The following is a 26572-nucleotide window of genomic DNA, read 5'->3' as shown; positions in this document are numbered from 1 at the left end:
TAATCTTACTGACTTATCTGATTACCTCATTAGATTTAACGCATATAAATGAAATTGCTGTGATTAAACAGCATACAGACTTTAAGCATTCATAGATACTGAAAACTGCATGCCACAAAATGGCACCAGTTTGTTACATGAGTTTACTGAATTTGCTGCATCTCTGTCAGCACTAAGCATTATCACCTCTCTGAATCTTTGCCCCTTAGATAGATGAACACTGACAGCTCATTTAAATTTGCTTTTTTTTTTTTTTTGAGGTTAAGCATCCTTTTGTTTAAGGACTTTCTGTATTTCTCCCTCAGTGATTTGTTCAAATGATGGTGATTTATATGTTTATTAGTTTATAAAGCTCTTTATAAGTATTACATGAGTTCACACTGATATAAATAAATGATTAAATAAATGAGGAGAAGAGACAAATCTCCCATACAGAAGAATTCCAAGTAATTTATGTAGATATCCCACTCTCAAGGAGGAGGTGGGAACATAACTCCCCCCTCCTTAAGTAGGTGCTGTGGATAGTGACTTCCTTCCAAAGGGCATAGTATGGAAATAGGGGGAAAAGAGTAACATTACAACAAACACTACCTTACCCAGGTGATCTAGGTCAAACTCAATAGTGATAAGTCATGTGGATAGTACTACTCTTGATGTGGGGTGAAAAAAATGGCACTTTATCTCTGTGGCCCTCCTCCCAAAATCCCACAATCCCATGAGAAAAACATCACATAAATTCCAGTAAAGATGCAGCCTACAAGATATCTGACGAGTATTCCTCAAAACTGTCAATGTCATCAAAAATAAGTCATAAAAAAATAAAAATCTGAGAAACTGTCACAGCCAAGAGAAGCCTAAATGTACAACAAAATGTAATGTGGTATTCTGGATGGGATCCTAGAACACAAATAGGGCAGCAAATAAAAATTAAGTAAATTCAAATAAAGTATAGACTTTCATTAATAATAACAATGTACCAATACTTGGTTAATTCATTGTAACAATGTACCATACTAATATAAGACGTTAATAATAGGGGAAGCTGTTCTAAGAAATAAAGGCTATTTGAAAAAAAAATAGTACCTGAAACATAGTATGTAAATATTATCTATTCCTAGGAGGAAGCACTTAAAGCTTTACTTGATTAAAGAAAAAAAAAATCTATTAAGGAAGGGAAGACAATGGAGGAATAGTATAAAACACTAAAACTAATACCAAGTGTCATGGATTGAATTATGTCTCCCCCCCGCCACCGCCCCCCGCCAGTGTATCCATTTGGCCGGGCCATCATTCACAGTATTGTGTGGTTGTCCTCCATTTTGTGATTGTAAGTTTATGTTAAAGAGGATTAAGGTAGGATTGTAACACCATTACTAAGGTTACTTCCCTGATCCAATGTAAAGGGAGTTTCCCCGGGGTGTGGCCTGTACCACCTTTTATCTTAAAAGAGATAAAAGAGAAGGGAAGCAAGCAGAGTGTGGGGGACCTCATACCACAAAGAAAGCAGTGCTGAGAGCAGAGCACGTCCTTTGGACCTGGGGTCTCTGCACCAAGAAGTTCTGAGTCCAGGGGAAGATTGATGAGAAGGCCGACAGAGAGAGAGAGCCTTCCCCTGGAGCTGACAACCTTAATTTGGACTTCTAGCCTACGAGACTGTGAGAAAATAAATTCCCCATTGGTTAAAGCCATACACTTGTGGTATTTCTGTTATAGCAGCACTAGATGACTAAGACACCAAGGTATAATACATCAAGAAGAAACATGGTACCAAAACTTATGAGGCACAGCCAAAGCAGTACTTAGAGAAGAATTTATAGCTGTAAATGCTTACATTAAAAAAAAAGAGATCTCAGATCAACAACTTAACATTGTACCTTAAGAAACTAAAAAAGAGTAAATGGAACTGCAAAGCAGGCAGAAGGAAGGAAATATAAAAATAAGAGAAGTAAATGAAACAGAGACTATAAAAACAATAGAGAAAAAGCAAAACCAAAAGATGGTTGTTTGCAAAGATCAACAATATTGACAAACTTTTAGCTAGACTAACTAAGAAAAACAGATAAGATTCAAATTACTAAAATCAAGAATAAAAGAGGGAACATTACTACCAACTTTATAGAAATAAAAAGGATATAAGGGAGTACAATGGGAAACCCTATGGGGCAGTTTTCTACTGTCATATGAATTGCTATGGAGCAGTTTTCTACTGTCATATGAATTGCTATGAGTCAGAATTGACTTAACGGCACACAACATCTAATTTGGGAGCGTACAAAGAACTAAAGAAAAACATTCACAAAGAACTAAAGGAAACCATGAAAACAATGTCTCAACAAAGAGAGACTATAAATAAAGAAACAAAAATTACAAAAAGGAACCAAATTGAAATTCTGGAGCTGAAAAGTAGAATAACTGAAATGAAAAATTCACTAGAGGGTTTCAAAAGTAGATTTTAGTAGGCAGAAGAATCAGTGAACTTGAAGATAGGTCTATTTAAAGTATCCAGTCTGAGGAGCAGAAAGAAAAATAGAATTACCAAAAAAAAATTAATGAACAAAGCCAAAAAGACCTGTGGACATCACACCAAGAGTACCATCAAGAGTCCTAGAAGGAGAGGATAAAGAGAAAGGGGCAAAGAGAATATTTGAAGAAATATATCCTAGATTTGATAAATGGCATAAACTTACACATTCAAGAAGTTCAACAAATTTTAAGTACGATAAACACAAAGAGATCCACACTAAAATACACTATAATCAAACTGTTGAAAGAGAATACTGAAGGCAGCAAGAGAAAAGTGACTTGTCACTTTTTTTTTAACAGCTGATTTCTCATCAGAAACCATGGAGGCCAGAAGCAGTATGGTGACATATTTGAAGTGCTGAAAGAAAAAAAAAAGTCAACCAAGAGTCTGAATCTGACTTAATATTAAGATGACAATACTCCACAAAACGACCTACAGATTCAATGCAATCACTATCAAACTCCCAGCAGCCTTCTTTGCAGAAATGGAAAAGCTGATCATAGAATTCATATGGAATTTGCAAGGGACTCCCAAGACCCAAGACAATCTTGAAAAACAACAAAATTGGAGGACTCCAACTTCCCAATTTCAAAACATACTTTGAAACTGTGTTACTGGCATAAGGACAGACCTATAGAACAGTGAATAAATTTTGAAGAGTCCAGAAATAAACCCATACATCTATGGCCTTTTTTGTTTTTTTTTTAAATAAGTGTGCCAAAACCATTCATTGGGGAAAGAACAGTCTCTTCAATAAACAGTTTAAAACAACTGGAAAACCACATGCAAAAGAATGAAATTCAACCCATACCTCACACCACAGGCACAAAAATTTACTCAAAATGGATCAGAGACTTAAATGTAAGAGCGAAAAGTATAAAATTCTTAAAAGAAAACATAGAGATAAGTTTTTGTGACCTTCAATTTGGCGGTGGATTCTTAGATATGTCACCGAAAGCACACAAAAAAAAGAATAAGAACAGATAAATTAGACTTCCTTAAAATTAAAAACTTTGTGCGCCAAAGGACACTATCAAGAAAGTGAAAAGACAACCTACAGAATGGGAGAACATATTTGCAAATCACGTATCTGATAAGAGTCCAGTATGCAGAATATATAAAGAACTCTTATACCTCAACAATAAAAATACAGATAACCCCAACAAGCACATGAAAAGATGCCCAACATCATCAGTCATTAGAGAAATGCAAAGCAACACCACAATAAGATACCAGTTCACACTCACTATGATTCAAGAAGACAGACATAACAAGTGTTGAGAGGATGTGGAAAAACTGGAACACTTGTCCATTGTTGGTGTACATGTAAAATGGTGCAGATGCTGTGGAAAATAGTTTAGTGGAAAAGTTGAACACAGAATTACCATATGATCCAGCAATTCTAATCATAGGTACATACCCCAAAGAACTTAAAGCAGGTAATCAAATACTTGTACATATGTGTTCATAACAGCACTATTCACAATAGCCAAAATGTAGAAACAACCAAATATCCATCAACAGATGAATGGATAAACAAAAGTTAGTATATATACCCATACAATGGAATATTATTCAGCCATAAAAGGGAATGAAGTATTCATATATGGTACAACATGGATGAAACGTATTATGCTAAATGAAAGAAACCAGAAACAAAAGGTAACATATTTGTATGATTCCTTTTATATGAGATATCCAGAATATGTAAACACGTAGAGACAGAAAGCAGACGGATGGTTGCCAGGGGCAGAGAAAAAGGATAAAAGGAAGCGGCTGCTTAATGGGTACAAAGTTTTCTTCTGTGGTGATGAAAATGCTTTTGATCTAAACAAATGTGGTAGCTGCACAACACTGTGAGCATACTAAATGCCACTAAATTGTACATGTTAAAATGGTTAATTTTATGTTAAGTAAATTTCACCTCAATTTTTTAAAAATTAAAAATAAAAGGAGCACATGATATATACAAAGAAACAACATAAAAAAGGAAAGGAAAAAACAAGTTTAACTGAAAACAACCAGGAGAAAATACTACATAAGAAGGAATGAAAACTATGATCAATATTTGGCACCAAATTACTAAACTTAATGAAGCCGTGACCTCTATAAACATGAGCCAAATGTTATATCAGGCTGGAAAAGGCAAGAAAACAGAAGAAGCTGAAATGTGGATAGCAGTGCTCAAGAAGCGAGGGGAAAAGAGGCATCGAGCTGAAAAAGGTATGACAAAGAAATGGGATGAGGGGTTCAAGGTGCTATGTTCTTTAAAAATTCTAGAATGATCTAGCACCTTAAAAAAAAGACAATAACAAGTGTTGACAAAGTGTGAAGAAATTGGAACCCTCATCATGCTGGGGAAAATGTAAAATAGTAGCATCATTCTGGAAAACAATTTGGCAGTTCCTCAAAACATTAAAACACAGAGTTACCATATAGTCCGGCAAGTCCCCTCCCTAAGAAAATTAAAAACATATAACCCCCCCCCAAAAAAAGCCCACTGCGGTCAACTTGATTGTGACTCATAGCAACCCTATAGGACAGAGTAGAACTGTCCCATAGAGTCTCCAAGAAGCGCCTGGTGGAACTGAACTGCCGATATTTTGGTGAGCAGCTGTAGCTCTTAACCACTATGCCACCAGGGTTTCTTTTAAAAAAAAAAATGCTCATACAAAAACTTGTAAACAGAGGCAGAGCCAAGATGGCGAAGTAGTCAGACGCTTCTGCTGATCCCTCTTAAAGACCTGAAGAAACAAGTGAATAGATTATATATATGACAAGCTAGGAACCCTGATCATCAAAGGCAAAGTTAAGGAACCGGACTGAGTGACGGGGGATGGGGAGATGGTGCAGAAGCAGCAACGAGTTGCCGAGCCCGCGTGGTGCCTCAGCTCCAATTCCTTGGCACATTCCTTTGCACAAATGCAGCAGGGTTGATGGTAGTTTCCTGGGACACAGCAGCTTCAGCAAAAGAAGGCAAGCAGAGTGTCACACCCCTGACCCTGTGGCATATCTACAGCGGGGCTGGCCATGGTGATTAGGAAGCAGCTGCTTCAGTGAAAGAAGGGGACAATCTCCGCAGGGTCCCAGCCAGTACACACAGGCTACACACTTCTCTGAAATCTGAGATAAAACAGCACAAGATAAGTGATTTTGTCTAATTTACCTTGTGCAGATCTAATACCTCCTTCTTTTGAAAGAACTCTCTCCTGTCTGATTCCTCCTCCCTCTGCCCCAGCTGGCTTCTTTAACAGTGGATTTCCCTGGGCCCAAGATAGGGCCTGCTGCACTCCCTGAGCCATTCTCCTGGCCTGGGAGAAGGAACAAATTAACAAACGGGGGGAAAATACTCTGCCAACTCCCCTAATCTGGAAGCTCAGAGCAGAAGCAGCTCCAGCCCAGGCACAAGCAATCCACAGACTTTGTTTCTCACCCATTCATGGATCCAGGTGGCTATTATATTGCAAGGGCGAATCTGTTTGAGGTCTGACTGTAACTGTTTCAGCTGTACAAAGGAGAGGCAGGTTTTGGAGGTTTGATACCGCTCTGCCTATTAAACAGGGCCTTCACCTACCCACAGCAGGGGCCTGAGGACTGAAGTCTCCATCCATGCCCTCCAGCCACCCACAAAAGGAGTCCAAGGATAGTGGTGTCTACCAGTCCTTACATGTATAAGCATTGGGTGCCTAAGGTACAGCTGCACAGCCCATCCACCAGAGCGCTCTAGAGAACAGAGAAGCTCCTTCCTCACTGACACTTGGGGGAAGGCTGTCAGCCCCCTGCCTTCCTCAGAGTGTGAGCCCCTGCAGCTACCAGAAACCAGTGCATACACCCATCACCACTGCTCCTCTAAGATAGTAGGTGAGAGCCTACACCATACACTAGGTGACCAACTATTAGGACACCTGAGCTGAATCTATACAAGAATAGTGAATGGACTCCTAGGCTCATATACCTGGTAACAGCTCTAGCCATCTGGTACTGGACATTAGCACTTCAAAGGCTCCAATAATCAAGTCAACTCACTCTAGTAGGCTATTTGAGTATATCAAAACAAAACAAAGCAAGAAACTAGGACACAGTGAGCAAACACAAAACAAATTAATACAATATAGATGGCTCGGAAACAACAGTCAATATCAAATCACGTAAAGAAGCAGACCGTGATTGCTTCAACAAACTGCCAAAACAAAGAATCGAGGACTCTCCTGGATGAAAATGTATTCCTGGAATTACCAGATGTAGAATACAAAAGATTAACATACAGAACTCTTCAAGACATCAGGAACAAGATCAGGCAACACACAGAAAAACGCAACGAACATACAGATAAAGCAGTTGAAGAAATTAAAAAGATTATTCAACAACATAATGAAAAATTTAATAAACTGCAAGAACCCATAGAGAGACAGCAATCAGAAATTCAGAAGATTAACAATAAAATTACACAATTAGACAACTCAATATAAAGTCAGAGGAGCAGAATTGAGGAAGTGGAATGGAGAATTAGTGAGACTGATGATAAAACACTTGGCAACGATATATTTGAAAAAAAATCAGATAAAAGAATTTTGAAAAATGAAGAAACCCAAAAAATCATGTGGGACTCTATCAAGAAGAACTTGCGAGTGATTGGAATACCAGAACAGGAACGGATAACAGAAAATACAGAAAGAATTGTTAAAGATTTGTTGGCAGAAAACTTCCTTGACATCGTGAAAGATGAAAGGATATCTACCCAAGATGGTCATTGAACCCCATACAAGGGAGATCCCAAAAGAAAGTTACCAAGACATATTATCATCAAACTCGCCAAAACCGAAGATAAAGAGAAACTTTAAAGAGCAGCCACAGATAAGTGAAAAGTCATCTACAAAGGTGAATCAATAAAAGTTCGGACTATTCAGTAGAAACCATGCAGGCAAGAAGGCAATGGGATGACATATATAAAGCACTGAAGGAGAAAAATTGCCAACCAAGAATCATATATCCAGCAAAACTGTCTCTCAAATATTTGAAGGCAAAATTAAGATATTTACAGATAAACAGAAGTTTAGGGAATTTGCAAAAACCAAACCAATACTACAAGAAATACTAAAGGGAATTCTCTGGTTAGAAAATCAAATAATATCCAATATCAACCCAACATTAGAACACAGAAAAGAGCAACCACATATCAACTCAGATATGGAAATCACAAAAATAAATCAAGATAAAAAAACGCTCAAAACAGGGAACCAGTGATGTCATTATGTAAAAGATGACATTAAATCAATAAAGAAGAACTAAATAAAGTAGGCATATGTCTTCCATATGGAGAGGAAATCAAGGCGATGTAGGGGATACAAGTTAGGTTTAAACTTAGAAAAATAGGGGTAAATATTAAGGTTACCACAAAGAAGACGAATAATCCTACACTTCAAAATAAAAAAGATAAACAAAGACTCAGCAAAAACATTTTCAACTATAATGAAAAAGAGGAACACACAATTTACAAAGAAAAACTTCTCAGCACAAAAAAATGAGTGGAAACATGAAACTGTCAACAACACACAAAAAAAGGCATCAAAATGACAGCACTAAACTCCTATTTATAGTCACACTGAATGTAAATGGACTAAATGCACCAATAAAGAGACAGAGAGCTGCAGAATGGATTTTAAAAAAACATGATGCAGCTATATGCTGCCTACAAGAGACAAACCTTAGACTTAAAGACACAAACAAACTAAAATTCAAAGGATGGAAAAAAATATATCAAGCAAACAACAATCAAAAAAGAGCTGGAGTGGCTATACTAATTTCTGACAAAACAGACTTCAAAGTTAAATCTAACACAAAGGATAATGAACAATACCATGTAATGATTAAAGGGACAATATACCAAGAGGATATTGCCATATTAAATATTTATATACCCAACAACAGGGTTTCAAGACACATAAACTCTGTCAGCACTGAAAAGTGAGATAGACAGCTCCACAATAACAGTAGGAGACTTCAACACACCACTTTCAGTGAAGGACAGAACATCCAGAAAATAAGCTCAATAACGACACGGAAGAGCTAAATGCCACAATTAACCAACTTGACCACATAGATATATACAGGACACTCCACCCAAAAGCATCCAAGTAGACTTTATTTTCCAATGCACATGGAACATTCTCTAGAATAGACCACATATTAGGCCATAAAGCAAGCCTTACCAGAATCCAGAACATTGAAATATTACAAAGCATCATCTCTGACCATAAAACCATAAAACTAGAAGTCAATAACAGAAAAATTAGGAAAAAGAAATCACACAGATGGAAACTGAACATCACTTTGCTCAACAACGACTGGATTATAGAACAAACTAAGAATGGAATAAAGAAATTCATAGAATCCAATGAGAATGAAAACACTTCCTATCAGAACCTTTGGGACACAGTGAAAGCAGTGCTCAGAGGTCAATTTATATCAATAAATGCACACATCCAAAAAGAAGAAAGGGCCAAAATCAAAGAATTATCCCTACAACTTGAACAAATAGAGAGCAACAAAAGAAACCTTCAGGCATCCGAAGAAAACAAATAATAAAAATTAGAGCAAAATTAAATAGAAAACAGAAAAACAATTGAAAGAGTTAACAAGACCAAAGGCTGGTTCTTTGAAAAGATTAACAAAATCGATAAGCCCTTGGCCAGACTGACAAAAGAAAAACAGGAGAGGAAGAAAACCCAAATAAGAAAAGAGATGGGCGATATCACAAGAGACCCAACTGAAATTAAAGGATCATAACAGAGTACCACGAAAAGTCGTACTCTAACAAATTTGAAAACCTAGAGGAAATAGACAAAATTTCTAGAAACACACTGCCTACCTAAACTAACACAACCAGAGGTAGAACAACTAAATAAACCTATAACAAGAGACTGAAAAGTAATCAAAAAAGTCCCAACAAAGAAAAGCCCTGGCCCTGACAGATCCACTACCGAGTTCTACCAAACTTTCAGAGAAGAGTTAACACCACTACTATTAAAGGTATTTCAGAGCATAGAAAAGGATGGAATACCACCATACTCATTCTATGAAGCCAGCATAACCCTGATACGAAAACCTGGTAAAAACTCCACAGATAAAGAAAAGTAACCCAATTAAAAAATGGGCAAAGGATATGAACAGGCACTTCACTAACAAGACATTCAGGTAGCTAACAGATAAATGAGGAAATGCTCACGATCATTAGCCATTAGAGATATGCAAATCAAAACTATAATGAGATTCCATCTCACTCCAACAAGGCCAGCATTAATCCAAAAAACACACAATAATAAATGTTGGAGGTGTTGTGGAGAGACTGGAACACTTATACACTACTTGTAGGAATGTAAAATGGTACAGCCACTTTGGAAATCGACTTGGTGCTTCCTTAAAAAGCTAGATATAGAAATACCATACGATCCAGCAATCCCACTCCTTAGACAGAATGTATCCTAGGGAAGTAAGAGCCTTCACACGAACAGATATATGCACACCCATGTTCACTGCAGTACCGTTTACAATAGCAAAAAGATGGAAACAACCAAGGTGCCCATCAACAGACTAATGGATAAATAATGGTATATTCACACAATGGAATACTATGTATCGATAAAGAACAACAATGAATCTGTGAAACATTTCATAACATGGAGGAATCTGGAAGGCATTATGCTGAGTGAAATTAGTTACAAAAGGACAAATATTGTACTAGACCACTATTGTAAGAACTTAAGAAATAAGTTAAACAGAAGAAAATATTCTTTGATGGTTATGAGAGGAGGGAGAGAGGGAGAGGGGAATTCACTAATTAGATGGTAGACAAGAACTAATTTAGGTGAAGGGAAGGACAACACACAATACAAAAGAGGTCAGCACAACTGGACTAAACCAAAAGCAAAGAAGTTTCCTTAATAAACTGAACACTTCGAAGGCCAGCATACTAGAGGTGGGGTTTTGGGGGCCATGGTTTCAGATGACATCTAAGTCAACTGGCATAATAAAATCTATTACGAAAACATTCTGCATCCCATTTTGGAGAGTGGTGTCTGCGGTCTTAAACGCTAACAAGCGGCCATCTAAGATGCAACCATTGGTCTCAACCCACACGGAGCAAAGGAGAATGAAGAACACCAAAGACACAAGGTAAGTATGATCTCAAGAGTCAGAATGGACCACATAAATCAGACTACATCAGCCTGAGACCAGAAGAACTAGATGGTGCCTGGCTACAACCGATGACTGCCAGGACAGGGAACACAACAGAGAACCCCCGAAGGAAAAGGAGAGTAGCGGGACGCAGACCTCAAATTCTCATAAAAAGACCAGACTTAATGGTCTGACTGAGACTGGCGGGACCTCGGAGGTCATGGTCCCCAGACCTTCTGTTAGCCCAAGGTAGGAACTATTTCCGAAGCCAACTCTTCAGACAGGGATTGGATTGGGCTATAAGACAGAAAATGATACTGGTGAGGAGTGGGCTTCATGGATCAAGTAGACACATGAGACTGTGTGTGCAGCTCCTATCTGGAAGGGAGATGTGAAGGCCGAGGGGGACAAAAGCTGGCTGAATGGACACAGAAACACAGGGTGGAAAGGAGTGTGCGGTTTCATTAGGAGGAGAGCAACTAGGAGTATACAGCAAGGTGTATATAAGGTTTTGTATGACAGACTGACTTGATTTGTAAACTTTCACCTAAAGCACAATAAAAATATTAAAAAAAAAACTTGTAAACAACTGTTCATAGCAGCATTACTCATTAACAGCCAAAAAAATGGAAACAACTCAAATGTTCATCACCTGCTGAAAGGATGAACAGAACATACTATATCCATGTAAAAGAATATCATTCAGACATAAAAAAGGATGAAATCCTGATACATGCTACAACATGGATGAACCTTGAACACATGTTAGTGAAGAAAGACAGTAAATAATTCATACTTTGTATGATCATATATTGTACGAATCCATTTATATGAAATGTCCAGAATAGGCAAATCCATGGAAACAGAAAGTCGATTGATGCCTGACAGGGACCAGAGAGAAGGGGAAATGGGAAGTGACTGCTAATGCGTATGGGCTTCTTTTTAGGGTAATTAAAGTATTCTGGAATTAAACAGTGGTGAAGGTTGTACAACCTTATGAGTATATTAAAAGCCACTGAACTGTACACTTCAGTGAATTGAATGTTATATGAATTATATCTCGATTTTTTAAATGCGAAAATTATTAAAAAATTGGTTTGGAAATTGGTAATTTAAAACGCACGATTCCTTTTCCTTTTATATTTGTCTGAAATATTCATCTGTGGAGTGCCGAAATCACTGAAATGAAAGGCTGAGTGAAAAGTACCCTGCAACCAACACTGAACCAGAGTCTAATGTTAATGTCACCTGCACCGGGATTCCAGTACTGGGTAGTGGTTTGGATTACATACCTGAAGGGCTCCCCCTTCCACTTCTCAACTTAAAAAATTGTGATTAAATGTCCCAAGTTGGGTCACAAAAGTTATTTAAGTCTTATCTCTTTCTCCACCTGCAAAGTACACCATGGTCTAAAAGTATCAACCTTCTCTCTCTCCATTCTCTGTTCTTTCCACACAAACAATCTCGGCTAGAGAAAGAGGAAAGCAATTTACTCAGCTAAATCATAAAAATTGTGAATGACTGACAGCTTTAAACATGATGCCCTCTCCTCAAGTCCTCCAACTCTCTAGCATCTAAATAAATATTATTTGGGAAATTTAAGAAATCAAAATCTAAAACATTCAGGGGTCAGCAAAGGTTGCCTGCTCCCACTTGTCTGTCAGTTTGTCATACTGTGTTGGCTTGTGTGTTGTTGTGACACTGGAAGCTATACCACTGGTATTTCAAATAATATCAGGGTTTCCCATGGTGCATAGGTTTCAGTAGAGCTTCTAGACTAAGACTAGACTGGGAAGAAGGACTTGGCGATTTCCTCCTGAAAAAACTGGCCAGTGAAAACTTAGGGGTAACAGCTGAACGTTGTCTCATACAGTGACAGAAGCTGAGCCCCTCAGGTTGGAAGACACTCAAAATACAACTAGGGAAGAGCTGCCTCCTCAAAGTAGAGGGGACCTTAATGACGTGGATGGAGTAAAATTTTCAAGACCTTCATTTGATGATGCAGCACAACTCAAAATGAGAAGAAACAGCTGCAAACTCTATTAATAATCAGAAAGTAGAATGTATGAAGTATAAATCAAGGAAAATTGGAAGCTGTCAAAATGAAATAGAATGTATAAAGATCGATATCCTAGGCATTACTGAGCTGAAATGGACTGGTATTGGCCATTCTGAATCAGATAATCATATGGCCTACGCTGCCGGGAAAGACAAAGAGAAATGGTGTCACGTTCATCATCAAAAAGAACATTTCAAAATCTATCCTGAAATATAACACTGTCAATAATAGGATAGTATTCATGTGCCTACAAAGATCTCTTAATACAAATATTATTCAAATTTAGGCACCAAACCACTAATGCCAAAGATGAAGAAATTGAGGATTTTGAACAACTTCTGCAGTCTGAAATTGATCAAATATGCATTTGAGATGTATTGATAATTACTGGTGACTGGAATGTGAAAGTTGGAAGCAAAGAAGGATCAGTAGTTGGAAAGTATGGCCTTGGTGATAGCACACAGCTACTCCCCAACCCATATCTGCTGCTCAGACACCATCCCTGAGCTTTAGTTTCACACATCAAACTAACTACCTCTCCCTGGATTAGACCTCAACTCATCACCTTCTTCTCAAAATCTTCTCGGAAGTTCTCTATTACATCAGACCTAAAATCATACAATCACCTCTGATTCCTCCTTTTTTGTCACCCACAAAATCCTTTCCAGCTATGACGTCTGCGCCATCCAAGGATTCCATACGTCTGACCTCTATATAAATTGAAGTTTTTTGTTTGTTTTGCCCTATTGCTGTTATCACAGGAAACAAATAGATATATTTTGACTACATTTGGAGAGTTTATGCGGTATGATCTGAATTAAAATATGGATTATAGCATATTTTAATATTAGTCTATGTTGTTACAAATAAATAAATGAGAGTGAAGAGAAAGCTCTTCCTTACAGTAGAAAACCAAAAAATAAATATACAAGAGTGAAGGAATTAAAAAAATCACTGTTGGCAACCATAACAGCAATAGTTGAATCAAGCAAGAAAAACATGAGTGAATTCTAAAACCAGTGGGTAAAAGCACATTTACAGTCTCAAAACACAGTCCCACAATATGGGTATTCATTACATTAAGGAGGGAAAAAGGAAGCTTTGCAGTAGATCGGGTAGACACACCCTGTGATGTTTAAGATTGTACGTCACCTAGGCTGGGCCGTGATTCTCAGTGTTTATATGTGATCATCCCCATGATGGGATCTGCTATGAGTAGCCAGTCAGTTGAAAGGGAGTTTCCTTGGGCGTGTGGCCTGTATCCGAATATATGTGGACGTTCTGGCTTTTCCTGCTCTGGATCCTGCAGCTACCTGCTGTTCGTCTGACCTCGAGTTCTCAGGACTTGAGCTAGCAGCTTAACTGCTGATCGTGGGATCTACTGATCTTCACAGCCTGTGAGCAAGAGCCATGCTCTCCAACCTGCCGATCTTGGGTTCACTAGTCCTACAGCTATGTGAATCAGGAGAAGGCTTGCGGTCTTGCCTCCTGATCCTGGAATTAGTCAATCTTCACAGCCTGTAAGAGCCCTACTCTCCAACCTGCTGATCCTGGGTTCACCAGTCTCTGTGGCTATGTGAATCAGGAGAAGCCTCTATCTTGATCCATGGACTTGGGACGTTCCAGCCTCTACAATCATGTGCACCGTTTTCTTGATCTCTCTCTCTCTCTCTAAATATATATATATAAATATATACATTCATATGCTTTACTGGTTTTGCTTCTCTAGAGAACCCAGCCTAAGACATCTGGTACTGACAGTGGTCCTATAGAAACAAAATTGTAAGCATGAGTTTTCTAAATTGGTTCTCAAGTCTGGTTAGTCTTAAAGATGTTGATGACTCTGGTCCCAGCAGTAAAGAGGACACTGCTAATCCACGGTGTGAGGTGGTGATACAAATATGCAAAATTTCACCACCAACATATCAGGTATTGGTGAAAGGCAAGGGTCTGGGTGAACACATATGTGTTATCTTTCTACAGTTTTGTCAGAATAAGAAGTATAAGGAAGCTGGTTGGCTGGTCCTACTTTTGCTAGACAACTGGTGAAAAAAAGAGATGCACTCAGGGCTTCAGAGTCAAAGCTCAAGTACCGCATAAACAACCTCAAAGTTTCCACTTGTGCTTTGAAAGAAAGCCTTATTTCTCATAATAACAGAGCTAATATTGCCAAAAACCAAACCAGGAGTTTTACCTGTAAGAGTGGCTGAATTATAGTGCCAGTTCCACTGCCAACCTTGAGAGGTGTCTGAAGTTAAAGTGAGGGCACTGATTGGAAAGAAATGGGATCCTGAAACTTGGGATGGGGACACATGGGCAGATAATCAAGAAGCTGGAGGCAGAGAGCCCCTAAATTCTGTTAAATCACTCCTGCCAGCGGAACTACTCCCATCTGAATAGATTAGTTCATGTTTGTTTGCTACACCACTCTGCCCAGAAAAACCATTAGCCCCTCCCCTCCCATCTAATGAGATTAGCTCTAGCCCAGCTGCCTCTAAAGATCCCTTGCTTCAGTCATTGCCTGGGGCATCACCTGAGACAGGTGCTTTACAAGACAATGCTGAATGTTCTCAAAACAATTCCACACTACTGATTCTCGTTTCTAGACCTGTAACTAGACTTAAACCCCCAAAATCAAAAAACCAAACCCACTGCCCTTGAGTGGATTCCGACTCATAGTGACCCTATAGGACAGGGTAGAACTGCCTCATAGAGTTTCCAAGGAGTGCCTGGTGGATTCAAACTGCTAACCTTTTGGTTAGCAGCCGTAGCACTTAACCACTATGCCACCAGGGTTTCCTTAAACCCCAGTGAGCCCCAAAAGTGTGACCCAGGAGGAAGTATACTACACTCCAAAAGAACTGCTTGACTTTTCTAATATTTTCAAACAGAAATCTGGGGAATATGTGTGGGAATGTTTATTAAGGGTGTGGGAAAATGGTGCAAGGATTATAAAGATGGATCAGTCTAAGTTTATTGATATGGGTCCACTAAGCACACATTCTTCATTCAGTGTTTCAGCTTGAGAAGTTAGAAAAGGATCTAATAGTTTATTTTGTTGGGCTGCTGAAGCATGCATTTTGTGGTGGCCTACACTAAATCAAGTTGAAGTATCAGACCTCTCTTTGTATACTGTAGAAGAAGGTATGCAAAGGCTTAGGGAAATTGGCATGCTAGAGTGGATTTAGCAGGTTTGACCCACAGACCCACACATGGAATGCCCAGAGGACACAGCTTTTACCACAGGTGTGAGGAACAAATTTGTGAAGGGAGTTTCAGCATCCTTGAAGACTGGTTGTGATTGTTATTATATGTAAATCAGATGACAGTAAGAACTGCCCTAACTGAATTAAGACACCTAACTACAATGGGCTGACTGAACTTGTGGGAGTAAGGGCCAAGAGGTGGTACTCAATCCACAAAGACAAGATGGGCATGGTTACAGTAATGGACAGCAGGGTCAAAGCAGTAATCAGAACAGTCTGACTCGTATGGACTTACAGCATCGGCTACTTAGTCATAGTGTCCCTAGGAGTGAAACAAATAGGAAAACTACTAAATATTTACTTGATCTGTACAAACGGATGAATTCCAGGTCAGGTGAACAGCAGTCTAACTCAAATCGCCAGAATAAAGAGTCACAGTCCCTCAATCAATTCCCAGACTTGAGTGAGTTTAAAGACTCACAGCCCCTTGAATGAAGGGGAGGCCAGGGCCCCTTGAGGAAGGACTCCAGTACACTGCCAAAAATTTATACTGTTAATCTCTCTCCCAGCCTTCCCCAAAGGGATTACAGGATACTAGCTCTGAACTCACAATAATTCCAGGAGACCCAGAACATTACTGTGGCCCACCAGTCAGAGTGGGGGCATACGGAGGTCAGGTTATTAATGGAGTCTTGGCTCATGTCCATCTCACAGTGGGTCCCCGAACTCATCCTGTAGTGATTTCCCCAGTTCCAGAATGCATAATTGGAATAGATATACTCAGCAACTGGCAGAATCCCCACATTGGATCCCTGACAAATGGAGTAAGGACTATTATGTTAGGGAAAGCCAGTGGAAGCCACTAGAACTGCCCCACTTAGGAAAATATTAGACCAAAAGCAATACCGCATTCCTGGAGGGATTGTAGAGATTACTGCCACCATCAAGGATTTGAAGGATGTAGGGGTAGTGATTTCCACCACATCTCCATTCAACTCGCCTATCTGGCCTGTGCAAAAACCAGGTGGATCTTGGAGAATGACAGCAGATTATTGAAAACTTAACCAGGTGGTGACTCCAACTACAGCTGCTATTGCACATGCAGTCTCATCATGTGAGCAAATTCATACATCTCCTGGTACCTGGTATGCCGCTATTGATCTGGCTAATGCGTTTTTCTCCATACTCGTTTCGAAGGACCATCACAAGCAGTTTGCCTTCAGCTGGCAAGTCCAGCAGTACACCTTCACTTGCCTACCTCAGGGCTACACGAACTCTCCAGCCCTATGTCATAATTTAGTCAGAAGGCACCTTTATCACCTTTCCCTTCCACAAGACGTCACACTGATCCATTGCATTGATGACATTATGTTGACTGGACCTAATAAGAAAGAAGTATTGATGACTCAGTACTTATTGGTAAAACATTTGCGTGCTGGGGGGAAACCCTGGTGGCGTAGTGGTTAAATGCTATGGCTGCTAACCAAAGGGTCGGCAGTTCGAATCCACCAGGTGCTCCTTGGAAACTCTATGGGGCAGTTCTACTGTCCTATAGGGTCGCTATGAGTCGGAATTGACTCGACGGCACAGGGTCTGGGTGCTACAGGGTGGGAAATTAATCCCACAAAAATTCAGGCACCTTCCACCTTAGTGAAATTTCTAGGGGTCTAGTGGTGTGGGGCACGTCGAGATATTCCTTCTAAAGTAAAGGATAAATTATTGCATCTGGCTGCTCCCACAACGAAAAAGGAGGCACAGCATCTAGTGGGCCTCTTTGGATTTGGGAGGCAACATATTTCTCATTTGGGTGTGCTACTCCAGCCTATTTATCAAGTGTCTCAAAAAGCTGCTAGTTTTGAGTGGGGCCCAGAACAAGAAAAGGCTCTGTAACAGGTTCAGGCTGCTGTGTAAGCTACTCTGCCACTTGGGCGATACGACCCAGCTGATCCAATGGTGCTTGAAGTGTCAGTGGCAGATAGAAATGCTGGTTGGGGCCTTTGGCAGGCTCTTATTGGTAAATCACAGCACAGACCCTTAGGATCTTAGAGCAAAGCCCTGCCATCCTCTGCAGATAACTACTCTCCTTTTGAGAAACAGCTTTTGGCTTGTTACTGGGCCTTAGTAGAGACTGAATGTTTAACCATGTGACACCAAGTCACCATGCAGCCTGAGCTACCCATCATGAACTGGGTGTTGTCTGACCCAGAGAGTCATAAAGTTGGACGTGCACAGCAGCAGTCTATCATTAAATGGAAGTGGTATATACAAGATTAGGCCTGGGCAGGACCTGAAGGCACAAGTAAGTTGCATGAGGAAGGGGCTCAAATGCCCATGGTCTCCACTCCTGTCACATTACCTTCCACCTCCCAGTATGCACCTATAGCTTCATGGGGAGCTCCTTATCATCAGTTGACTGAAGAAGAGAAAACTTGTGCCTGGTTTACAGAAGGTTCTGTACAATATGCAGGCACCACTCAAAAGTGGACAGCAGCAGCACTACAGCCCCTTTCTGGGACCTCCCTGAAGGACAGCAGTGAAGGGAAATCCTCCCAGTGGGCAGAACTTTGAGCAGTGCACCTGTTTTTTCACTTTGCTTGGAAGGAGAAATGGCCAGGTATGTGACTGTGCAATGATTCATGGGCTGTGGCCAATGGTTTGGCTGGATGGTCAGGGACGTGGAAGGAAAATGATTGAAAAACTGGAGACAGGGATTTATGCAGAAGAGGTATGTGCAAAGACCTCTCTGGAAGGGCCAAGGAAGTGAAGATATTTGTGTCTTATATGAATGCTCACCAAAGGGTGACCTCAACAGAGGATGATTTTAACAATCAAATGGATACAATGTCACCTTCTGTGGAAACTAGTCATCATCTTTCCCCAGCTACTCCCGTCATGGCTCAATGGGCTCATGAACAAAGTGGCAGGGATGGAGGTTATGCATGGGCCCAGCAACATGGACTTCCACTCACCAAGGTTGACTTGGCTACAGCCACTACTGAGTACCCAATCTGCCAGCAGCAGAGACCAGTGCTGAGTCCCCGATATGGCACCATCCCTTGAGGTGATCACCCAGCAACCTGTTGGGAAGTTGATTACATTGGACCACTTCCATCATGGAAAGGACAGCATTTTGTCCTTACTGGAATAGACTCTTACTCTGGATATGGATAAGCCTTCCCTGCATGCAATGCTTCTGCCAAAACTACCATCCATGGTCTTACAGAATGCCTTATCCACCGTCATGGTATCCTACACAGCATTGCCTCAGATCAAGGGACTCACTTCACAGCAAATGAAGTGTGACAGTGGGCCCATGCTCATGGAATTCACTGGTCTTGTCATGTTCCCCATCAACCTGAAGCAGCTAGCTTGATAAAACAATGGAATGGCCTCCTAAAGGCACAATTACAGTGCCAGCTAGGTGGCAATACCTTGCAGGGCTGGGGAAGTATCCTTCAGGAGGCTGTATATCCTCTAAGCCAGTGTCCAATATATGGAGCTATTTCTCCCATAGCCAGGATTCATGGGTCCAGCAATCAAAGGGTGGAAATAAGAGTGGCACCACTCACTATTATCCCTAGTGAACCACTCACAAGATTTTTGTTTCCTGTCCCCCATGACCTTATGCTGTGCAGGTTTAGAGGTCTTAGTTCCAAAAGGAGGAATGTTCCCAGCTGGAGACACATCACTGACTCCACTGAATTGGAAGCTAAGAATGCCACCTGGCCACTTTGGGCTCCTTATGCCTCTGGATCAACAGGCAAAGAAGGGAGTTATCATACTGGTTGGTGTGATTGATCCTGATTACCAAGAGGAAACTGGATTAATATTACATAATGGAGGTAAAGAAGAGTATGTATGGAATACAGGAGATTCCTTAGGGTATCTCTTAACACTACCATGCCCTGTGATTAAAGTCAGTGGAAAACCACAGCAACCCAATTCCGACATGAATACTAATGGCCCAGACCCTTCAGGAATGAAGGCTTGGGTCACCCCACCACGACCAGCTGGGGTGCTTGCTGAAGGAAAAGGGACTATGGAATGGTGCTGGAACAAGGTGGTTCTGAATACCAGTTACGTCCACATGACCAGTTGCAGAAATGAAGACTGTAATTGTTATGAGTATTTCTGCTTTGTGTGTATGCATAAAATATTTTTGTTTTCTTCACTTATAAGACATAAACGGAGCTAGTGTGTTTTCAGTTGTAAGCATGTTAGTGGTATCATGTTAGAAGCAAGTATGACTTTGTAATTGTCTTTATTCAGAGATTATGTAGGGTTTGGGAGGATGTGTACATGTGCCAAGTAGACAAGGGGTGGACTGTGATGGTTACGATTGTGTGTCAACTTGGCTGGGCCATGATTCTCAGTGTTTATATGTGATCACCCCCATGACGGGATCTGCTATGAGTAGGCAATCAGTTGAAGGGGAGTTTCCTTGGGCGTGTGGCCTGCATCTGAATATAAGTGGACCTTCTGACTTCTACCTGCTCTGAATCCTGCAGCTGCCTCCTGTTCATCCGACCTCCGGTTCTTGGGACTTGAGCTAGCAGCTTACCTGCCAATCTTGTGATTCGTTGATCTTCACAGCCTGTGAGCAAGAGCCCTGCTCTGCAACCTGCCAATCTTGGGTTTGCCAGCCCCTGCAGCTATTTGAATCAGGAGAAGCCTCTATTCTGATTCACAAACTTGGGATGTTCAGGCTCTACAACTGCGTGAGCCATTTCGTTAATATAAATCTCTCTGTATATATATTTATACTCTTTACTGGTTTTGCTTCTCTTGAGAACCCAGCCTTAGATAGAGGGGAAATTACTAGATACGTATTAACTTGGACAAAGGGAAAGACAATACACAATACGGGTGAAGTCAGCACAACATGAACAAGGCAAAGGAAGATTCTGAAAGGTATACAAGAGTACAAGGCAACAGTGGTAAATACTATTACATACACAATCATGCAATAACAGTAATAACAAACAATAATTTATTAGTAGATACACAAGTAAATATGTAAGCTGAACAGGTGTGCGATAGCATATGGGAGCACACCTATAAGCACATACAGGTTTGGTAGAGTACATTTGTACGTGCTACAAATACATCCATGTTATAGTAGAAAATAAATCCCTCATGGCTCAGTGGTTATAAGTTTGACTGCTAAGCAAAAGGCCAGCACTTCAAATTCACCAGCTGCTCCCTGGAAACCCTATGGGGCAGTTCTACTCTGTCCTATAGTGTCACTATGAACTGGAAGCAACTCGATGGCAACGAGTTTGGGTTTGATTTGGTTTATAGTAGAGCACATAGGGGCCCAGTTATGAAATAACTTTTTAGCCATAACCAAACACCTCGAGGGACTGAGTCAATGCACTTGAGGGCTTAGGACCATAATTTTAGCAGACATCTAGGTCAGTAGGCATAACATAGTCCATAAAAACAATGTTCTATATCCTACTTTCGTGAATAGTGACTGTTGTCTTAAAAGCTTACAAGTGGCCATCTAAGACACAACTACTGGTCTCTTACCATTCAGAGCAAAGAAAAGTGAAGAAATCAAAGTCTCAAGGAAATAATTAGTCCAAAGGACTAATGGATGACACAAACTACAGCCTCCAGTACCCTGAGACCAGAAGAACTAGATGGTGCCCAGCTACGAATACAGAATGCTCTGATTGGGATCCCAGTAGAAGGTCCTGGACAGAGTGGAGAAAGATGAAGAACAAAATTCAAATTCATAAAAAAGACCAGAATTACTGCTCTGATAGAGAACCCCCGAGACTATGGCCCTTAGATATCCTTCAAACCTAGAACTGAACCCACTCCCGGAGATCACCTTTCAGCCAAATAATAGACAGGCCTATAAAGTGAACAACAATACCCATGAGGAACATGCTCCTCAGAACAATCAACCATATGAGACCAAAAGGGCAACATTTTTCCAAACACCAAATTCAGAAGGCAGGAAGGGGCACAAAAGATGGGTGAATGGAAATAGAAAACTCAGGGAGGACACGAGTAGAGTGCTGTCACATCTAGAGGACTACAACTAATGCTGCGAAAAATGTACAAATTGTTGAATGAGAAACTAATATGCATTGTAAACTTTCACCCAAGCCATAATACAACATTAAAAATAAATAAATAAAACAATGTATTACATTGGGCAACTCTGCTGCAAAAGACCTCTTCACAGTGTTAAAAAGCAAAGATGTCACCCTGAAGACTAAGGTGCGTCTTCCATGGTATTTTCAATTGCCTCATATGCATGGGAAAGCTGAACAATGAATAAGGAAGAGAGAAGAAGAATTGATGCATTTGAATTAAGGTGTTGGCAAAGAATACTGAATATGCCATTGACTGCCAGAAGAACGAACGAATCTGCCTGAGAAGAAGTACAGCCAGGATGCTCCTTAGAAGCAAGGATGGCGAGACTTCATCTCACATACTTTGGACGTGTTGTCAGGAGAGACTAGACCCTGCAGAAGGACATCATGCTTGGTATAGAGTGAATGAAAAAGAGGAAGACCCTCAGTGAAATGGATGGACACAGTGGTTGCAACAGTGGGCTCAAACACAGCAACGATTGTTAGGATGGTGCAGAACCAGGCAGTGTTTTGTTCTGTTGTACACAGGGTCACTATGAGTCAGAACCAACTGGGTGTTACCTAACAACAACAAAGGTTGCCTGAGAGTTGATATTTAGGAACAAGAATGTCACCAAAATCAACATGGTACTGGATGGTGGTAAGCCCTTAGAACTCACTTCCCTAAATTATTCCTGTTTTTCCCAATATGGTGATTTTTAAAATTCAAAAATGCATTATTACATTTTCACATTAGGATCTGTGATCCACCTGCATCAGAGTCTCCTGTGGTGCCTTGTGCACCCCAGATTTATAAAACCTAGGTCACTTGGGATGGAAGGTCTAAGAAACTTATTTTCAAAGATATTGTTATACACAGTCAAATTTGAAAATTACTGTGCTAAAAAAAAGTTCAACAAGATGGGACCTGCAGCCATTTAAGGTGTAGGTAATGTTTAAGAAAGGGTCTACGCCTGTGGTATAAAGACATGATGCCTGTCAATGAGAAGTTTACTAGTCAGAACTAAGTACAGAACACTTACGTCTAGAACTCTCTCACTGTACACTATTCTATTAAATATGAATGTGAGGCATGTCTTGTATATATGAATGTTACACATTAAAGACCAAAAATGGCATAGATGACAAAGTAGTGGTATGCTAGCATTCAAAGCAAGCAGATGAGATTTTTTTCAACACATTGAGAAAATATGAAAACAAACAAAAAAGAACATTGTTTCTATTCTTATTTATTTCTCCTGTACCTGAAAAATAAAGAAATGAATTTCAGCTAATAAGTACTTCGATGGAGTTAACCCTTATCAAATCAAGTCTAAAAACATATCCTTTCTAAGTAATTTCAAACATCAACATGCATATACTGTCACTACAAATATGGTTTTTGCTAGCGCCTGTTAATAGCTTTCAGAATGGTGGCTTTTTACTTTTCTACCCTAAAAACCACTTATTTTTTTATCGAGTCACCTCCGACTCATAGTGGTGCTATGTGTGTGAGAGTAGAACTGTGCTCCATAGAGTTTTAAAGGCTGATTTTTCAGAAGTAGATCACCAAGCCTTTCTTCCCAGGTGCCTCTGGGTGGCCTTGAACCTCCAACCCTTGGTTTTGCAGCTTCACCATTTGCACCACTCAGGGACTTTCTACCCTGCCCCTTCCTAATGTTGTCAACTAACAGGCTTACTGAAATAAACTCTATTTTGTGTAAGTAAATTCCTTCTTGTTTTAAACTATTTATGTGGACACATTATAGCCCTTATTGTTTTACTGAAGCTCTGAGTAGTTCTTAAAAGTATATGGAAAGTTCCTGGTCTGCAGGAGCCATCTGCAGCTAGGAAGTATTTTCACATTTCTACTAAAGAAGATTTAATTTATATTATCTCATAATTCTATTTACAAAAACAGATCACTTTTGATGACGAAAGTCCACCCCCCACCAAAAAAAAAACAAACAAACCCGTTGCCATCGAGTCCATTCTGACTCATAGTGACCCTACAGGGCAGAGGAGAACTGCCCCATAGGGTTTCCAAGGAGCGACTGATAGATTCGAACTACCCTTCTTCTGGTTAGCAACTGAGCTCCTAACCACTGTGCCAAGAAAGTCCCAGTGTCTTTAAAATATTACCTAGTTACAGTGAGCAATATCAATTCCTTCAAAATATTTATGGAGCACCTACTACATACCCCAAAAGGAGCCCTGGTGGCTCAGCGGTTAAAGCCCTTGGCTTCAAACTGTTCTTCGGATCAAACCCACCAGCCCCGATGCGGGAAGGGAGAAAGATGTGCTTCCATGAAAATTTACAGCTTTGGAAACCCTATAGGGCAGTTCTACTTTGTCCTATAGGGTCACTGTGAGTTGGAATCGACTCGAGGGCAGTGCGTTTGCTTTTTTGGACTACATGCTCCAGACTACTCCATGGGATAATAACAAAGCAGTGAACAAAATATGCTTAATATAAATACTACTCATAATTTATTAGGTCTGATGATTCAGAGTCTCCAATCATCATTAGAAATATTGTGTTACAAATACTACTCTAGGATATATAGATAGAATTGAGCAGAATCTATACCAATCCTAAAGCAAATGAACGAAGTGTTTCTGAAAGAATTTCTATTGCCTGAACTATTTTTAAAAAGTACAAGATATCTGTGGTTCCCAAAGTTTCCAGTGTTTGGATACACTCTACAGTATTTTGAAGGCATAATAATTTCCTTCTTATAATATTTATATTCTACACTTTAATTCTGTAACAAGATGTAGCAATGTACCTAATGAGGAAACCGTCATCTTCTCAATAGAAAACATACTAAGAAATGAAAGCACTTAAAATCGGTATACCAAGTATTCTCAAAAATTCCTTTCTCAACTCTAATATAAAAGTTCTGTGATTCCAGTTCAACCTAGAAAAGCATCAAGCAATGAATATGAAACTTAAGTGTCTCCTTTGTCACTCTGAAAATAACCTATTTCCTCAACGTTTCTGCATATAAAAAATTAAGTGCTTATCTATGGGACCCAACTTGAAAAGGCCACAGAGCCTTGATGCCCAATTTAGGTCACGATCACAAAACTGTAGAAGATAAAAACCACAGCCTTCGCAGAAAAACTGGATATTCCTTTCTTTCTAATACCCACATAACTCCAAATATATGCTTTTTTTTTTTTTTTTAACTGGTTCGGCGTTCTTGAAACCTATAGGGATTACACCGCAGGAAACCACTCAGGCGCTCGCTACACAAGGGCGGCCTCTCAGCTCCAAATGCGTGGCTCCAAAACTGATTCCGCAGCCCCTGAGCACGGCAAGGAAGGTTGGAAATAAAAACATACCCCCCGCCCGCCCCGAAACCAACCGAGACGGGGCTAACCAGCCCACCGAGAGACCAGTGCGGCCCCGCGTGCACCCCGCGTCCCCCAGGTGCCCTTGGAAGCAGCGGCCCTCGGGACAGAGCCGCGCCCGGTCCCCACGGGCTCCAGTTCCGCCTGCCGACCAGTCCTTCCCTCACTCCGCCCCCGAGGGCCGCCGGGCCCACCACGCCGACTCCGCCTCTCGTCTCCCGACCGGGACCCGGGTTCTCAGCCTCAGGCTGGCAGGCGCAGCAGAGCCTGAAGTGTCCCGGGCCCCCATGCTCCCAAAGGCCGCAAACGCTGGCCCGGGAACGGACGCTGCCGCAGCCCCGACCAGACCCGCTCCCCCGGCTCTGGCCTCGGCGAACGCCGGCCTCGTCGCTCACCTGCGTTCCCACCACAACGATCTGAGGCAGCTGGATGATGTCGGCGCCCACCGTGTTGAAGACGTCCTGGAGCTTGTTGATGACAGGAATTAGTGCCTCCATAACTCCCAAAAAGACGAGACCCCAGCCCGGCCAACCACGGCAATGAATGGGGACAGGGCCCAGAATCCGCCTCCTTTCTCCTCTCCTCCGCCCTCTTCTCTGGAGCCGGCACCCATTGGACCAAGGCCGCCAGCTACCCCTCCCGGCAGGCCATGCGCCAAGAGGGAAGTGGACAGAAACAAAGCCTGCCGGGAGTCGTAGTCCTTTGCAGAGGAACTCCGATGCCTGCTTCTTCCAGGAGGCTGCAAGGAGCGGGCCGGATACCCTGCGGGGAGGAAAGGGTTCCGGGGGCAAGGATGTTCTATGGTCTCATATCTAAAGGCTGAGAAGTGAAGCTGTGTCTGATCCCGGGGCATGTTGTTGTTGTTAGCTACCGTGGAGTAGGCTGCGACTCAAAGCGACCCCATGACAAAAAAAAAAAAAAAGCCAGACCGTTTGAGGTTTAGGCCAATCCGATTTATGGCGAGTCTGTAGGACAGAGTAGAACTGCCTCCAAAAAGTTCCCGAGGCTGTAAATCTTTTACGAAGCCGACTGCCCATTTTTCTCCCTCCATGTGTTCCAATCGTAAGCGCTGTGCTACTAGGGCTCCTTCCACCCCATGTAACAGGTGTGAAGTGTCACATGTGAATTTGTGTTAAATAGAGCGGGGTCTCTCTTGATTATT

General features: G+C 41.0%; 2 protein-coding genes across 6 annotated transcripts in view; one reads left to right on the top strand and one right to left on the bottom strand.

The window, feature by feature from the left end:
- YARS2 (tyrosyl-tRNA synthetase 2) overlaps window positions 1-23224 on the top strand; it is a 70699-nt gene extending 47475 nt beyond the window's left edge. Inside the window, exon 6 of one of the 2 annotated variants that reach the window (XM_049882807.1) lies at window positions 19600-23224. The gene's annotated coding sequence lies outside the window, so the exon portion shown is untranslated. The remainder of the gene's footprint in view (window positions 1-19599) is intronic. The other variant, XM_049882808.1, reaches the window with a different exon arrangement.
- DNM1L (dynamin 1 like) overlaps window positions 1-26019 on the bottom strand; it is a 59736-nt gene extending 33717 nt beyond the window's left edge. For all 4 annotated transcript variants that reach the window (XM_049882800.1, XM_049882801.1, XM_049882802.1 and 1 more), the window contains exon 1: window positions 25806-26019. In XM_049882800.1, coding sequence (XP_049738757.1) covers window positions 25806-25907 — 102 coding nt within the window. In that variant the 5' untranslated portion in view covers window positions 25908-26019. The remainder of the gene's footprint in view (window positions 1-25805) is intronic.
- Between the last annotated feature and the right edge of the window lie 553 nt (window positions 26020-26572).

The sequence above is a fragment of the Elephas maximus genome, chromosome 4 (assembly GCF_024166365.1).
Source record: "Elephas maximus indicus isolate mEleMax1 chromosome 4, mEleMax1 primary haplotype, whole genome shotgun sequence".
Lineage (NCBI taxonomy): Eukaryota > Metazoa > Chordata > Mammalia > Proboscidea > Elephantidae > Elephas > Elephas maximus.
The sequence above is the reverse complement of the archived record's forward strand: the minus strand, read 5'-3'. Positions and strand labels throughout refer to the sequence as shown.